Consider the following 18,747-nt stretch of genomic DNA (forward strand, 5'->3'; position numbering starts at 1 on the left):
ATTGATGTCTGGTAGAGAAGGTTAACGATGCTTTCACTCGTTTCCAGGACTTAAATAATGCCGCTTGCATTTAAGCGTCATTCCAATTGCTCAGAAATATGCCAAGGATCATTCGCACGCCGTCTATTTATCGTACGAACGTACGGAAAGTATGCGGGGAGAAACGTCGTGACTTTAAGCACTTTACGCTCTAGGTCTTTGTGACAACAGAATTAGAAACAACTTCCTCGGTTCATTCGGTTGAGATTGATGCTTTCTAGAAGGAAATTAAACTTTCTCGGCGGCCTCGATCCGAACGTTTGTCTTCGATCGCGACGAGCACTGAAAATATTTACTGTCGGGTGAAACTCCGGTTTGGAGGAATTAAAAAAGATACTCAGAAAATAGTTCTCTTTCTGTCCAAAGCGTAAACACTGAATTTCTATACTTATAACTTTTAGATTAAGCCAGTATTTTTCGTCTACAAATTGTTGCTTGATTATTTCTTCGAAAAAAAGTATACGTATATAAGTGTATAGTGTGTCCCTCTCTTTTTATTAATTTACAATTGTACGCTGCTTGTTGGACCGTGTTGATTTTCCGTGTGATTTCTGAGTGTATCTCCCGCAACATCGAGATGTGAAGCCTTACGAAACACGGAATACAATTTTCGACTGAAAACCTTGGCTCTCTGAAACGCTCGCCATTGGCTTCATAAAATTCGCATCTTCCGAGCATTATTATTATTAAAATATATTTCCCAGTATCCTCTTTCGTGTCAAAATTTACGAGATTATAGCTTCCAACTTTTACTCATTCTAAACCTCCGAAGGACAGACGCAAGATACAAATACTATTTTTGCACAAATATATAAAGTCGATCGTTTTGCATTGCTCGTAAAGAATATAATAAAGAAACTTAGAATGTGTTATTTTCAAAATTAATATATCACGCAACATAATATTACTGCATCACACAAGTGCATACAATTAATATGCAAAAATATAACATTTTAAAGCATGTCAAAAATTATTATTTATTACGGTTAACGAAACTCTTTTTCCTAAGTTCATATTGCACTTACTGAGAATACCAGGATGGTAAAGTGGAAGTGAAAATAAAAATAAACTGAGATTCGACAGTGATTTTCCAATCAATCTGGAAACACGCATTGCGTGCACACGCATCGTCATGGCGTTGACCGGGCATTTTGCACCGTGACGTTGAACCTGCATGTGGCATAACCGCGTAACGGTAATCTTCTTACGGAGCGGTTAACAAAGTACCCTACCCTCGCCAGACGGAAAAGATGGCTTCTGGTTGCAATATTATCGCTAGTTGGTTTACCCGACTTCGAACAAGGTGTGATCGACTTCTAAAAATAAGTTAGTTCTTCAAATATTTTTATTATATGAACCATCATTATGTATAAAGAAGAAAAAACAAATATTTAAATTGTTTAATAGACTGCGAAAAAAGTAGCTTGTCTTCGACAAAAAATTATTTAAGAAATTCTTTTTACTGTTTAGTTCGAATTAAAGAGGATAGCTTGGTATGTAAAAAGGGACCTTGTTGTTAGTGTAATGTGACCGAAATGTACGCGATTTATATCACACGTATAATATACATATAACACGAACATTTACGTGTTTTTATGCAAATACGGCTTCTTATCACATCACCGGTATACCGATATACCGTCTTATCTCTGGTACCGTTAGGCAAGATCAGAGTCGGCGAGTATTTCTTTGGTTTGATTTTTAGGCACGTTTTTCGACTACCTTATATTTCACCTGGCATTACGTACTTACAAGGCCGTTTCTTATTTACGGTCGATAGACGCGAAGGAAGGAATGTATATTGATCTGATGCGAAATAGTTCTGATAATAGTGTACGTGGCTATACAACCGGCAACACTTGCGGTCGGAACAATGAAAGAAGCAATAATGAATTTTATATATATATATATACATGCGTTGCGAAAGTTATGTAAAGTCTCGCCGTTCGGAGAGGAATTCCGTAATAGCGTTGTAAGGTTTCATTCCTTAGCGACATTGATACTAGATGCCATTTACGTTTACGCAATTGTCCCCATATAGAGAACTTTATTGTATTAATTAATATTACTTTGTAATTAATTAATTGGCATTAGGATGTGGGATCTCGTGTAGATTTTTATTCACCGCCTAAAGTTAGGCGTTATTGAATCTCCTCGCATCCTGTTCTATGCGGTAGTAAGTTGTCAACGAGAATAACCGGATCATGTAAATATCAAGAATGCGGAATGTCGATCTTCATCATTTTTCGTATTTTCCTTCAAATTTTTCTCACCCTGATCCCGCTCTTTATATACGGACAGTACATGTTAGTTTCTCTTTTTTGCTTCTATTTTGCTAAATAAGCACGATTATACCGTTATTTCATGCTGCAGTATATCGTTAATCGCTTTAATTATTACTTACACCGGACCTACGAGAGTTACCAGAGAATTACATGGTCGGGTAATTAATTGCGCATCGCGTGCGTGGGTTTTGATGCGTAATATGAAAACTTGGCACAATATGGTCCGTCGATTAGTGTTCTTTAATTTAATCCAGTAGTACTTGACATAATTACTTTATTGACTTATCATGTTGCTGATACCTACTACCGGATCGAATAGCGCGACGCGGTCGCAACTGACGGCACGAAAATCACGCACCTATGAAGGGATTGTGAAATATATTAAGCATGGCTATCTGGGCTCATTTAGCAAATGCATTGTACTCCAGAACAATTGCAAATTGCATGCGGGGATTAAGAATGAATATCAATGATGTGGAAATTACGGCCACGCTGACGATAGTTCCAAATATAGCTATACGAGTCGGGTTTACGAGCGGCTTGTCACCCAGATATCGCGAGATGAAGCAGCCTCCAGGCAATTCGACGATATATATATATATATATATATATATATATTCGCAGGAAAATCATATCTCCATCCCGATCTTTCATCGCGCGAATGTAAAAGAATTAACTGACGCGGGATGGTCTTTATCGCCGCATCCGATCGAATTACTGGCCAATAAAAATTGTATATGTATATCCTTCTTCTTTATTTCTCAAGACATTTAACGTCCTCACGATATATCGCAGCTTACCTCAAGAGAGAAAATCTATCAGGTTTCTGTTTACGCAGGAAAAATTCAACAATCATGATTGAAATTAAACAGTTTAAATGCACACTTGTGCAGATGACCTTTATCGCCTCACATCGTCCGATCGAATTACTGTCCGATAAAAACTGGATAGCCTTCGTCTTGACCTCTCGAGACATTTAATGTTCTTATTGCAGTTTTCATCATGCTGCTATTTCTAAAGAAAATTTATCCATTTTCTGTTTATACGCAGGGAAAATTTAATAATTATGATTGGAAGTTAAGATAGTAGAATATATACAAAAATGTAAGAAAATTTTGAGATTTGGAGCTACATAGAAAATTCTTTCAAGACCTTTTAAGACTCTTTTTAAATCTCACCTTTTCTAAAGATCTCTTTTTTTATATTTCTGAAAATCGCGTCGGATCTGGAAAGTATTTTACAACAATATGTACAATTAACGGAGAGAAACGACGTGATACGATAGTCCTTCCGAAAATCGCGCGGAGAATGAAGCGATCGCGGAAGAGTCAGGCGTGATGTCGCGCGATCGGGGCCGCGGTAGAGCCCGGCATTCCTATGACATTCCTATATAATCCCGAATTCGTGCGTCCCGAGGAGAGGACACGATCACCGGAGGAACCGGTTTTCGCCATCGCCGCAGATTGGGCGTGCGTGCGTACGTGCGTGCGATCGAAACGAAAACCTCGGTGGATTCGGCGCTACGACGCACCTCGCCTAGACCAGAGAACGCGCGCGCGATGACCATACATGTTCATCCCGGACGACCCGGCACCATACGGAGCGTCCCACATACTCGGGCTGCCATCCGTCGCGATGGCGGCGCGTTGCGTCGCGCCGAGGCCGCGGCAACGGTATCGGGACGTCTCATTAAGGATTCAGCGTGTCATTTAGCTCGGCCGTTTCGCCGCGAGTTTGACGACAAACCCGTCGCTACCGGACGCCCGCGTGTCGCGCCGCGCCGCGCCGCGCCGGCCACGTCACCTTCGATCGAGGTGGAGTCGCCGATGGCCCGGATAGCCATCGGGAACAGTCCGGAAGAGCGGAGATACGTTCGCGATATCGGCGCGCGCGCGCGAGAAATAATTAACAAGCTGATTAACGGGCGAATTTTACCTGCGGTACAGCCGCTCGTTTCCCCCGCGGAGATTGGCAACTTCATTCGAGAACGTTACTTAACCGCATACGTGTTGCAATGTAAAAGCAATGAAGAGATCGTTACCGCTTATTAGGCCTGTCTCCAACTGTCGGTTCTAAGTTGGTCTAATCTTTCTCCGGCACCATATACACGCTTACAGCTAATAACTATTCTAGAACCGCGTGTATATGTTGCACAGAAATAGCAGTCGAAATGAGATATGACTTATGTTACGTTTCTACATCAAGTTGCATCGGTTTCTTCTAAGTGTTTCATCTTCAAACACTTAAGAAGATATAAGACACTTTGAAAATTCGTTTGAGTAACGCAGCTTCTCAACTCTCTTCGTTTTTTAAAATAAAATTTATATCGAGGATGCTCATAAAGTTATCCATTCTTACTGCACGTTGCACAATCCATTCATAGAAGCTCGCCTATTATGGAAAGTGAGATCGCGGTTGTACAATATCGTAGGAGGAGACGTAGCCGTGTGCTCGGACTCATCACGGTGCAAATGGTGCTTATCCTTGACATTGGTACTCCATTAGTATTCAGATTACCTGGAACACGTGCGTTTTTGCTAGATGTGACTAGTTCTCAAGAACAAAAGAGAATAAAGTTTATAAAAATCCGTATATATATTGCACGCGAAAAGTCTATATTATTCGCAGACTTTATATTATATTTTGTGTATTTTAAAAAATGTTTTTTATTTTTTCACTTTTAAATGTTAGATTTCTTATTTGGATATATTTCCTGCCAATTGTATCTCTATTATTTCCATTCATAACGTACGATATATGTACAATTTTGTTGGATGATTGCTTCGCCAATCATCGGTGGATTAATATCTTCATTAAGTTCAGTTGCCTCATGGCCGAACAGCTTACGTAGTTGTTACAAGCGGTCACTCACACACGCAAATTAGGTCACCGAATCCTTGGACTATAACAATTATTACCTGAGACCGTCATGGAATTGCGTGCAGAGTGAAGGAGAATTGATATATAGTAATCTTCTCGGCGTAATGCGAATGCCGCGTAATAGATATGGATGATAATCCAAATACGTCATATTTATTTGCATATCTGTGTGTGTAAGTGGAAATGCAGCGTGCAGGTTATGCACATAATGACGAAGATGAATATGAACTTTTCCGTAGCGATAAACGTCAGCGATTGTAATTAATGGTTCGTACGTTCGATAATTCCAACCTTCTCGTACGATAATTCTTTTTAAATTTTTCTTTAAGCTCCTTAGACTATTCTTCATATAATATTTCAAAGACGTTTCTTTGCCAAAAATAAGAGATATTCATGTCTAAAATATCAAACTGCAATCATTTTACAGCACGTTTGCTTAAATTTAAAAACAAGCTCAAAAATCCGTCGTTGAACGCAATATCATCTTTGTTTAACATAAACAAAATATATTGGCAAAAGTGAAACGAAGATAATGCGCTGGTGTCGCAAGTTATACCATTAATAATTTCTTATTTAATCCTCCACGTGTTTCTCAACTGATTTCTTAACGCGCCACGTTGTGTCTTCACATTTTTAACGTCTCTTCCTTTCCATTATGACCTAGAGAATTACGTTTCGCGGTATATATAGAATTGCATTTGCAGAAAGAAACTCGCTTCGCGTCCGGTCTTATCATTTCCGGCCTCACCTCTTCTCGCTTGCGTACGACGTGTAATATAGAGTCGTGTTGAAAAATTCATATCGGGAAAGAAGAAAGGAAATTCTCGCGCAAAAATCATTGCACTCTTTTAATAGAACCGTCATTCTGTATTTATTGCAACGGAATACAACCTAATATTTCTCTGGCTCCATTGTCTTTATGGACAGATCGTTCTTTTTATCGTAAAACAGCAACAAGGATTACGTGAGTTTCACATTAGAAAGTGTGATTCTAGATAAGCGAATTATCGTGAATCTTTATCTTGTTAATCACTGTTTCGAGAAATCAGCATAGATAAATTTCGATAAAACAGTTTAAATGATTCAGCGACGGAAAGTCGTGTTAAATCGTCGAAAGTATTGATGCGATAAATCGTAACTCGAATGTAATGGTTCGGTAAACTGTAAACACGCCCCTTTTCCTGTTGTAACCGGGAAGCAGTTTCGGGTCCATCCGGTTGTTGCGGAAACCTGCGGTCGGATCGATTTTATCGTCATCGACGAAAGAAATGCACTCGCAATTAAATTTCGAATTTCTTGTTTCGATGTCATGAACTATATTTTGTACTTATATCACACATTTTTTAGACGCTAAATACACGAAAATTATATCGCAATATATACGGCCTTCGTATATTTACATCAATTGATAATTACATTGATACGTTTAACATTCTAAAATTGCAGAAATTCGCGAAGACGCGAGAGAAGATACTTTTCGTACGGTTTACGACGAACACTGCCAAACGTAGAACTCGCGTCATCCAGCTGAGGCTGCAATTGCTCCTACCTATTTTTTTCTCTCTCTCCGATTAAAACACTTTCGCACGATACTATATACGTATGTAATGTGCCGACCCACTTGAAGGGTTAATTTCGGTCAGGGTAACGCTCGTACGTTACTCTCGCGCGGATAATCGACCCTCATTAGCGGTGGGAAGCTGTCCGTCGTGTGAAAAGTGTTGTTGCGCGAGTTTCAACGCGCGGATGATGTTTGGACTAACGAAGATGCTAATGATGTTGCGTAATTTAAAAACGATCCCCTGACCGTCCGTTATCTCGACGGAATGATCTGTTTCGTATGGCTATTTGTAGATCGAGGCGAAGAATAACAAAGTCACGAGTTGATCCTTACAAAGCCCGTTACTTTCACGCTCGCGCAATACATATAATAAAATGTTATTTTACAAGACTAACGGTTAATGACTCCAACAATATGCTCTCGTGACTCTCGCACGTCGTAAGTGCTGCTATTTAGCGTGTTGTGATACTTTGTTACTTATATTCGAAAGTTTGCGTGCCGCTCTCGCATTCGACAATTAAATGAGCATCAAGATCAAAGCCAGCTGACAATGAGGCGTAAATCTAGTTGATAAGCTTTAATTAGGTGCCAGCAGCTTGTACGATACAACAGAAATATATATGATTATTAATCTACAAAAAATACTTTTTATTAGAGGACATTTTAACAAGATTTTGTTAAACGTTTCTTGTGGTATTTGTTGAAAACTATAATTATAGTAAGATAAATATCGAGCCTCAAATTATACGCGAGTCTATTTGTAGAGTTTTATTTTGAGCGTCAGTAATTTCCTGACGGAGGAAGCGGCTCATTTCTCTAGGAGGTCATTCTTCTTGATCGCACTTTGAGGACAGACGCGTATGCGCACACGGTCTTCAGCTTCTCTCACGGGCAGAGACCGATCGCTCGAGAATATCGCGAATTCCGATCGCCCACGTCGAACGAAAGCCCCCTTGCCACGGATTATGCAATCGCTGTCGCATTGTTACGAGGAGGCGGGGGAAAGGGGGGAATACCCTCGTACCATTATGTCCAATTGCCGGCGAGTAGGCAGGCCAGCTCGCGCGCGTATATCGGCGTAAGTTATGCACCGCGCGGTAATTGCGCGCGCGGCACGGCTTGTGCACAAGGACAGGGCGCGCCTCGCGGTACACGCGCTGCTCGAGACGAAAAGAGAAAGATGAAAGCTATGATTCTGCATGGGGAAACGGGAGAGGGTGACCGACGGTGGCGCGAGACGCAAACTTCGCATTTCGCACATACGTAATCGGACACGCACCTGACGGCGTATGGCCCGCGCATTCTTCGGCCTGATGGTTTTATTTGCAATCGTCGAACGTCAGGAATGCTCGCCGGAGGCACGTGGTTTAGAAATTCTAAGCAGATTCCTACGCTATTTTTTTCGATGATTTTCAATGGTTTCTGGCCTATTATATTCCTATTAGGCAGTAGGCCGCTGCAGTTTTGTGCACCTCCTAGCAAATTTTAAAAGCGATGTTCAACAAAATTTAAAGTCGAGGATTGATGTTGTGATTCAGCCACCTGTTGTGTGTTATCACTTGTTTCATGTCAGATTGGGAATATATGAGAGTTTCGAGAATTTCGTTGATAAAACTGCTTGTTGGCCGTCCGCCAACATACATGCACGCGTGGAAAACATTCGTTTCGATCGTGAATGTGATTTTTACAGCTCGCAACTTCCGGCGCCTATTTCTAGAAGCAAAAGGTTGTAACGTCGTTTACGAAATCGACAATATCGCGTCGCTTTATCGCCCCGTAACAATAACACCGTGACCAGGTTCAGATTTTCTTCGCAGATTTTTCAAAGCAAAATTTTTTGATGATTCACATTGCAGGGTTAATCGGCGCGTGAATCAGCTTTCACGACGAAACGTAGAAATATAACAATAAGGTGCAATGTACATGGAAATATTGATTCATAAGTACGTGCGTTGAATGAGCTGGCGATAAACTTTTTAGGCTCTTATGATCTTGAAAAATGTTATGTCTTATCTTCGTTACTCATTCAATAAATTCAAATATTGATAATAGAACGATATCAAGAATATCGAGATCAAGGACTGAATTGAACATAGAATTTTTCTTATCCTTACTTATTTTTTCACTTACGAGTTTTATATATACGTATAGATCTATTTTAAACCGGATTCTTAAATTTTTTACTTAAATACATGAAAAATTTGTAATTTTCTATAAAAATTAGTTCTATAAAAAAATTATTTTTATCTCATATAATTTTTAAAGTATTATTCAGTCACAAATAAATCACCAACGAAGATAGAAATCTAGATAATATAAAAAATAGAAAAAAAATAAAAAGATATATTTCTTACCATATAAGTGTAAATGAATTTATTAGATTTAATATTTCCTTTCTATTACAAAAATTTCTTTCTTTCTCACCGTTTTCTTTCTTCGCGTTTTTTAATAATATCATTGGAATTTCAAAAAGTACGCAGATTTGTGCTAATTTTTTTCTATAATATATTTAATTATGTACTTTATTTTTACGCGTAACATTTAAAGTTTGAATGTCTCTCTCTCTTTCTTTACAATCGTTTTGATACATCCATCAGATTTGTTTGCTACGAATTGCTGTATATACACGCTCGCGTTAGCAATTGTTGACTATTATTCCATTCTACAATTATAATGAGCAAACGGCCGCAAAAGATGACGAATCAAATGCGTGTACAGCTAGCAATCGTTACGGCTGATTGTGAGTACGATTCTCGCTCATTATTGCAGCAGCCTCTATATAGTAAGAGCTAAATCTTTTATTTTTATATTTAACATGTGATATTTATTTATTACGAATTATGTTTATATATTTAAATATCTTTGTGTAGAACTTTTTAAATTTACCAAATATTACTTAAAAGTAATAAATATGACATTTAATAAAGACGAACATTTTCTAATTTATGTAAGGAGCAAATTTAATTGCCAAAAGAAATAAGTTTCTTTATATTTCGTTTTTTTTTATATTCATTTTTATCAGTACTTTTTTGTCGGTACGTAAATTGTTTTAAGCGCGTAAAGTCTCAATAACACTATATTCCTACTTTCAACATATGGAGGTCAGCATATATATCTTCTTGCATTCACAGATAAATTCGTGTTTATATTCCTCTAACATTCTCATTTCAAATTCAATGAATAATCCATTGTGCCGTATGTAATATTAAATTTCGCTTAATAAGACCACTTTGTGTTCGTTAATAGAAATTACTTATTTAATATGAAGTGATCCTTTTAAAGAAAAGGAAAATACAAAATGAAGTAGATAAGATCTAAATTATAAATTTTTTATTAATGAAGTGTTTCGAAGTAAATTGCATGATCTTACGAAGCACGTAACATCTTTCTTCCTCGCACAGTCATGTGCTATTTGAATTAATTAGTCAATGACGGTAACGGATGGACGTGTCCGTCGTAATACGTAGGTTGTAACCGGTGGCCGTTTAGTAACTGCATACGACCGGCGGATGTGGGTCACTGAGATTTCTCGTCGACGGCGGGGCGTTATCTCTATGCCGGCTTCGCATATTGGTGTAATTTCGCTCGTTCCGCGTAACCGAGCAGATCCTCATGAAAACATTCTCATGAAAACATACGCGTCTTTCTTGGCATCGTAACAGACATGCCATTGTGGGCATGTAGAATGAATGCAATTTCCTTTGCTCTCCGAGTTCATCGGTTTTGCCTCGTGATTGTTACAACGATAGGAACGGACAGTTTATATATGTAAAGTAATCTTAAAATGCTACATAGTAATCTTAAATACTTTAGAAGGATATCGCGGTATGAAATTTTATAGTTTGGATCTTGGTTTGGATGCATTACAGTATCCGTTGCATAAGATAACATTTGAAAACAATACCTATACATTACTGCAGATCGCGTTTCATGATCATCATGCAACTACGCAGATATGGTCACTGCGGATATATCTTCACGCGTGAATCATGCAGCTAAATAGCTTCAACGTGCCTTATTAGAGAAACTCTAGTGACCCCCACACTTGGTGCTCATAGCGCGACTCGAATATGTGTATAACGTCCGATATAATGTGATCACACATCGGCCGATGATGATAGTCGAGGAAAATATCCTTCAATACGCATTGCTATTTTTAGAAATTAATCGAAGACCTCGCGAAGTCGCTATTTTTTTTTTGAATCGATGTTGACATTTGCGCGAAAATAACAACCGATACCTAAAAAGATCATAGTGTAAAAACAAGTTGCAATCACATAATGTAAAAACATGGTTGTAAATCAATTTTCGATATTTTTGTATCATAATTACGACAATCTCGTCTTACGATATGTAAAAACAAAGTCAAAATAAAGGAACTTCGAATAGTTTAGAGTACTTTTTACAGTTAAAAATTGCTTTATACAATGAATTGCATGTTTGTTCATCCCTTTTGACATCACAAAAAAATTTTAGCTGAACATGATGGATTGTTTGTAAATGGTTCGTACATTTGCCGAGTATTATCAGCGTACCGCACCATTACGTCATGCATCACATATTTAACGTACTTAATGATTATAACGAGGCACGCGAAGTACAGCCTAATTGAGTCTATTTAAGCTGTAGTACGGAATTAATGAATCGTGAGTTAAACTATGCGATAACTGTGTTTATGAAGTATTACTTTTTTAATTATATTTTTATTATCTTGGAATTTGGTAATTTATATATACTTTTACATTTCATCTTATATTCTTATATTATTATCTCATTAGAAGAGTGCAACAGACCAATGCTATTGGTTTTAATTACAAGTACCGGGGAAAAAATAATAAGTGTGTGCTGTTTCGATATATTGGAATTAATAACTTTGATATAAAGCCAAATAGTTTTCTCAAAATTTTCTAAATAAATAAAACTTGTTTTTTAGATTTTTATGTCGAAGTCTTAAGAATCTCAAGTCGGATCAGTGTTGAAAAAGAGCTGTGCCATGCGATCAAACTTTTATTAAAGCGGTTCATTAAAAAGTTGGCGTGTCAAATAAATCATAGAGTCATAATTTCTGCAATATTTACATAGCTTCGTCTTGGATTTTCTCTTTTGACCGAGCGAAGTTCAACGTCTAACGAGACTCACGAATTGCTGCCGCCGTTATACGGCGTGCAGAAACGCACATTACGTGTAAATGCGTTCCTCGCTTTAGTATGTTTTCTAGTCACCCGTGTATATTTAGTGACACGGCAGCCGCTTAAGCCAGTCGCTCGCAAAAGGTCAACATTGATCACACCGTCTATAAGCGTGCCGCATTATTGCCGCTGAGAACTTAAAAGTAAAGTGCTGTATGGCTAAGGTGCTTACGACTCGGAGCTATAATAAATGGAAGTAACGGCTGCCGTCCGTAACGGGCCGTATTAATAAGAGATTGCATACTTTTCGAGGCGTAAAGTCGTCTCAAAGACGACGCTGCGGTAAATGAGAAACAATATCGATATTGTGACATAAAGTAACGTTAACGTTGCAGCAATATGATGCGATTTACGTCATGTACTTATATGAAAAAATCATGAAGAAGAAAAGTAAAGAAACGCGTCTATATAGTTCCAAGAAATTTCCCGTAATCTCCGGGAAATCGCGTAAAGTCTCTCGTTATACGGTTTCAAAGAGGGTTTCCTGGAAACCGTATTCGAGGAATGGTCGTTGTTTGATCGATGCCCAGAACTGTTCACGGTTGGATTTACTCTCGGAGCGGCTGTTGCGCGTTACGAGCCACGAGAATGACGTCGAGGAAAGGGGTTAAGTACCGATCGAGTTGGACGCTGCACGACGAAAATATCGAGAATGTGGAGCATGTGAGCCTCGATCCCGAGATTCAGCGAGAACTGGGTTGCTCGGTCGGCGAGCACGTGTTCCTGGAATATCCTTGGGCGTATGTGTCGCGAGAAGCGGTTTTGAGGCTCGCCAACGTCGCGGGCTCGTCGCTGGAGCCGTACCGAGATAGGATCGAGACTTACGGCGGTGATACTTTCCTCGTGGGTTATTCGTCCACCGAGCTAATTGCTCGCGATTTCGTGATCTGCTTGACGGAGGATGCGAGATTAGCGATAACAAAGAGGAACGCCAATATTAGCAAGGAAATCCGGAACGAAGTCACGCGAAAGATTAGAAAGACCGGCGGATCTTGGAAATCCTTCGGAAGCGAGGCGGAACTTGATGAGGGCTTGATCAGAAGCACGAGAGAGTTCTTTGAAGTGGAAGTGTGTCTTCCGATCAAGTCTTTACGTTTAAATCGAAAGCTTTGCGACGGATCTTCAGAAAGATCTTGGGATAGTTATGTGGAGTTAATTCCGTGCGAGAAATTCGAAAATATCGAGAGAAAATGTATCTCCAAGATGATTCAGACGCACTTCGAGCCGCGGGAAATCGAAGTTCAAACTTATCCCGGTTATCCCAAGAACGCCTGGACCCAATATCTCTACGAGGACGCCCTGCAGTTGCAAGCTGATAACGCCGAATCGGAGGGAGAGGAGAAGGAGCCGGAGGAGAAAGAGTCGACCGAGGAGAAATCCGAAAAAGAGTCTGAAGAAAAAAAGACCGAAGGATCGAAAGAAGTGTCAGAAATTGACGCGGAACAGAAGCCCGCGGAGAAGAGCGCCTTGGAGCTCTTCTTGGAAGATCGCGCCCGGGAAATGATCGAGGCCGTGTGTTACAATACGGTCGTGAACGTGCACGTAGACGACATCGAGACGCTTGCGCAGCGAGAGTTCGAAATAACCCGGCCGCGAGATGAGATCACTTGCGCGGAACGCCTCTCCCTCGTCGACCTACGCTTCACGGCAGGCAAGGTCATCTCCGACGCTTCCTGGCACCCGGGCCTCGTCGGGTACGTGGCCGTCTCTTACGTTGCCGCACCGTCGCGCGAGACCGGCCGATCTTTGATCGTCGAACGTGGCGTTGCGTCGTCGAGACCGGAGCCGACGGTATTGCTGTGGTCCCTCGCCGATTCTCTTCGGCCTCGGTTGTCACTGTGGTGCCATCAGGAAATCTACTGCGTCTCCTTCTGCCCGATGAACAGCGACTTTGTAATCGGCGGTTCTGCGTCCGGCCAAGTGGTCGTCTGGAATATTCACGGGCAAATAGAAGATCGAGATGTTGCAGAGGACATTAACCTTGACTTTTGGTCTCGGGATACCGTTTCTATTACTTCTGCATCCGCGGTGTCCGAACGGGATCATTCGCACGAGCTGCCGATTCGCCGAGTGCAATGGCTTCCCGATAATTACAGAATAGAGCCATCTGGGAAACTGACGAAACTGTCCACTAGCTCGAGCTGTCAGTTCCTGACGATTTCCGAGGACGGTATCGTCGCCATTTGGGATCTTCTTAGATACTCCGTTACCTCTCAGCTAAAGCCGTGCGATCGCGAAGATCTTAACGGTATTTTTCGGCCAACCTATCGCTTGAACGTTCGGCCTTCCGACAACCCGTCTTTTACACCTCTTCACCTGTGTCTTCCGTCGGTCAACGCTTTTCAAGAAGGCGACAGGCGTCGTAACGAATTAGATTCCACGGATGTCGACTGCACGAGGAGATTGTGGATCGGCACGGCGCAGGGACATTTTGCTTGCTGCACCTGGGAGGGCCAGGTGTTCGACGTGGAAACATCCGGTTTAGAGGAGTGCAAACTTCTTAAATGCACGTCCGCGCACGATGGTCCCGTTGTAGCGATTCTGCGATCGCCGCACCTTTCGGACGTTCTCCTGACGATGGGTGGCCGCGTCTTCGCCATTTGGAAGGACGATTACCTAGACCTTCCTCTGTTCCTTCGAAAGTCCGATTGCGCGTACACCGCGTGTTGCTGGGGCAATCGGCCGGGAACTTTCCTGATGGGTAATAGTTTGGGCGATCTGGAAGTTTGGGATATTAAGAGGAGGGCAAACGAGCCGATTCTCGCGCAGACTATTTCCAGAAAACCGATAACCTTCTTATCGCTTCAAGAGTCGCGTAAACACGGTTCTAAGCTGATCGGCGCCGGCGATTGCAACAGTGCTTTTCGTATTTTTGAGGAACCAACGGAATTCGAGGACGATATACTCGAAAGGATGGACTGGTTTGAAGAATACATATGGCGAGAGGTGAGAAGAAAGAAGATGTTTTCTTCGTGGCAGAAAGACTTTCTTCAAAATGACGCGACAGTTATCGCTAGAAGGCAAGCGAGAGAAGACGAGGAACATAGATTAAAACTTGAAGCGACAAGGCTGAAACTTCATAGAGATCATGAAGAACGATTGAGGTTGGAGGCTGAAGAAGTAGCACGCAGAGTGCCGAAATCCAAAGATACTCTATGGAAACTGCGCCAACAAAAGAGGATGAAGAAGGTCCTTTTAGAGAAGAAGAAATTTCTGTCGCGTGAATTGGAAGAAAAGAGACTGCCATTGGTCCGTTTAGCTGAAGAGAGAAATTTAAAAATGATGAAAGCAAAGAACGAAGCCGTGCTTCAGGATAAGCATTTCGATAACTTTGTGTCTCTCAAATTTCCTGAATATTACGATCTTATAGAAAAAGACGAGATCTCGGAAGAAAGACCTGAGACGATAAAGGATGATGAAATGATAGATGTATTTCTGCAAGAATTTTACAAAATCAGGGATGAGGCGCGAAAGGTAATAGCGGAGAACCCATATGTTCCAAAATTTGATTGGAATACTTTTATGAAAAAGGGAAAGGAAAGCAGGAAGAATTTGTAAATGCAAATGCAAAGGTTTTTCTGAAAGGCGTTCTTATAAGAAGAACGGTTACCGTTTCAATTTTGCCTGATAATGATTTGGATTGTAAACGTAAGTTGATAAGATAAGATAGGTCAACAAATGTTCAGAAAATTCTTTTGAGCAATAAATTATATATAATTGCAATGCACATAAATATTGAAATTATTAATTTTTAAAGAATGACATTATATGCAGAATAGAATAAAACATTAAAAAATAATAAGCGTTAATATATATGCGAGAGAAATATATTAAATAAGGCGGAATAAATTATTCTGTACAAAATAAAATTAATAAGTTCCTCTAATTCTGCAATAATTAAAATCGACTCAAAATCAGCTACAATAACACACATGAGCGTTTTATTTTTGTATACAAATACTTTCTTGATATATAAACAAATGTATAAATGTAAAATAAATTTTAATTTTTCCCAACTCTTCTTGTATCAAATACTTTATTCTCGTTGAGACAAGTTGAAGCTATAAGTGATCGTACAGTAAAATCTTTTAAACGTATAATACTAAACAAAATTCGAATGTGTAGAAAAATGTCACAAACTGCGTGCGAATACTGATCTTTGTATAGCTTGTACGAAAAACTGTTTCTATGATTGTTAAAGCTCCTCGTTTTAAGTTAGCCAGACAATGACGATAACGAAGATGTTTGATCATTTTCCAGGGCCTGGGCATAATATGTATGGCGTGTGCATCTCCAGCGTACATAAGTGCAACTCATTGGTTTCTGTTTGTCGCCGTAATGTCTTTCATATCCACACTTATATGGAGCGCCATATACTTCCTGTCCCTCCGGGAGGTACTTAAGGTGCCCATCAACTGGATCTTAACTGTAAGTATACAATCACGGAAGAAATTTTCACAAATGTGTGAATGTCCATAATTAAAAGCGATTTTAAGATACGTCTATATGTTTGATTAAAATAATTATTATTTTCTAGGAACTTCTAAATACGTCTATAAAAGCTGTGCTTTACATGATCGCATTCATCGTCCAGTTATCGGCTTCGAGCGCATTCATCAGAACTTCGTCAGCGAATATCGCTGCTGGGGTAAGGCTATAATAACACTTGAAAAAATTAAATACAGTAATTGTCGATATTGTTAAAACGTAATCGACATTGCTTACAGGTATTTGGAATTTTCAATACTATCGCATACGCCGCCGGAGCTTATTTCCTATACGTTGAATGGAAGAGCACTAACACGCAATGAGCACTGTCGGCCTGCAGAGGATAAGCCAGGTACCTGAAGAGCATGTAACAACAACAACAACAACAACAATTGCCGCGACCAGATTCGCGGCTTCTCAGCGTCCGTCCAAGGAAATTTCGGCATGACTCCAAGATCGTGCTCGGCAGGAAAGTCAGCGCTGGGAGGGACGGCTTGAAACTAGTCCGGCGTGATCCTCCTCAGATCGTGTGTAGCTTAAAAAAGACTCTGTACCTACGTGCCTTAAGATTAGTTACTTGTCGTGATTATCGTCGTTAGAGCGGAGATCGATGCCGCGTCGAGAAGAGTCGACGAAGTCGCAGGAGCGAACGGAGTGCTACATTCGAGATATCTAGATATCTGTCTGAAGACAATAATGTTACGTTCACAAAGCCTACGCGAGATCGTGTAATTATATCTAAAATTATAACATAAAAATAATCCAAGAAATAAAATTAACGTTGATTTTTAAAACTCTCTAAACGCAAAAACAATTTTTTTTACGTGAAAGTTCCAGTAATCTTGATATTATATTTGAACATTATATTTTACCTGATTTTGTTAATATAGAAATAAATATGTATTTTTAATATAAGATAAAGATAATTAATCTAGGCTAAATTATATTTTATGGCCGAAAATATCTATCAGTCAGTTTTTCACATGTCATCTGTTTATTTTTATTAGTTTATCTCAAATTTCTGAGAAACTTTATTATTTTACATTTTAGGTCGCGTCTCTATTGTATTCAATATTACACTTAGATGCTAAGGTAATCTTTGCAAAATTGCATGCGAGACTGGCGTAATTTCGTTTGTATTACCACTTCGATCCTTCGGCAGACGACAAGATAAATAGTTTTAAGAGACCTTAATATATCAGTGTGCGGTAAGTTTCTGGAGGGCCATCATTGGCTTTCGGTACAATTCAGTCGTCAAAGACTCGGTGCTTACGGTTTTATAATCAACAGCTATTTTAGCGAAGTCTAGATGATCTTTGCCGATAATTATGAGAAACGTTAATTCACTTCTGAATGTCTCAACGGATTAACTACTTTGATATAACGGATATAAGTGCGTGAAACGTTATTTTCTAACCGTACCCCTACGTACTCTCGCGAGATCTTATTTATATACACACATATATATATTTCTTTATACATAATATATATGGATATGACATAGGTATATATATTATATATACATATTTTCTCTAGATCGGATACAGTGTAATTTCTTTTTACATTTTCTCCCATTCTCATGTAAATTGTATAATATTTTATATGAGTTAAGGGAGCCCCTTGTCTCGATGAAATCGGTTATGGATATAGCTTACATCGACTTATCGATCGTTTTTTCGTTATATTCTTTCGTTACGTCTATGCAGAAGTTTATGTTAAAAAAAAATGCCTTTTTGCTCATCTCTCAACATACAAATCAATAATGATGCTGTAAAGCCGCGTGATAACACTGACGCGATTAGCTGAAGCTAAAAGTGGACATTACGCTGGCAATTAAGATTGCCACTCTTCTTATATTATCATCCAGTGTATTTGTTTACTTGTCTCTCCCGTTCATTCGTTATCTCCCAGTTCAAGCCGCATCGACACTTACGCATTTACCTTCTAAAAATTGTCTATCTCAACATTGTTATGTTCGTTTATATGTAGCACTTGCCGCGCATCGTAATTGACTTACGTGCGCGGTGATATATACATAATATATATACACATATATCTCTGCGTTTAAATATTTTTTTTTAATTTTCGAAGTTTATTTATTTTTAAGCTATGGATGCTATATATAAATAAAATAAATTTAAAGACCATTGAGTGCATGGGTGTTCCTTTATTGCCAAAAGTTTTATCCTTTATACCGACTCATTTAATTCCTATATACTTATAGATAATTTCCATGTGGATTTTTATATTACATACGGATTTGAATGCAAATCATATAAAAATGTGCAGCGGGATTGTGCACGTA

At 39.4% G+C, this 18,747-nt stretch overlaps 1 protein-coding gene across 1 annotated transcript; it reads left to right on the forward strand.

Moving 5' to 3' along the window:
- The first annotated feature begins 11,583 nt into the window (after positions 1 to 11,583).
- LOC139813541 (dynein axonemal intermediate chain 3) lies at positions 11,584 to 16,351 on the forward strand. The gene is made up of 2 exons (XM_071779090.1): positions 11,584 to 15,602; positions 16,215 to 16,351. Exon 1 carries the CDS (start codon positions 12,477 to 12,479, stop codon positions 15,510 to 15,512), a length of 3,036 nt encoding a protein of 1,011 aa, XP_071635191.1. The 5' UTR covers positions 11,584 to 12,476; the 3' UTR covers positions 15,513 to 15,602; positions 16,215 to 16,351.
- Positions 16,352 to 18,747: the final 2,396 nt, after the last annotated feature.

This window comes from Temnothorax longispinosus, chromosome 5 (assembly GCF_030848805.1).
Source record: "Temnothorax longispinosus isolate EJ_2023e chromosome 5, Tlon_JGU_v1, whole genome shotgun sequence".
In the NCBI taxonomy this organism is placed as follows: Eukaryota; Metazoa; Arthropoda; class Insecta; order Hymenoptera; family Formicidae; genus Temnothorax; species Temnothorax longispinosus.

Coding starts and splice junctions, on each gene's coding strand:
- LOC139813541 (XM_071779090.1), top strand. CDS start 12,477: ATGCCCAGAACTGTTCACGGTTGGATTTACTCTCGGAGCGGCTGTTGC.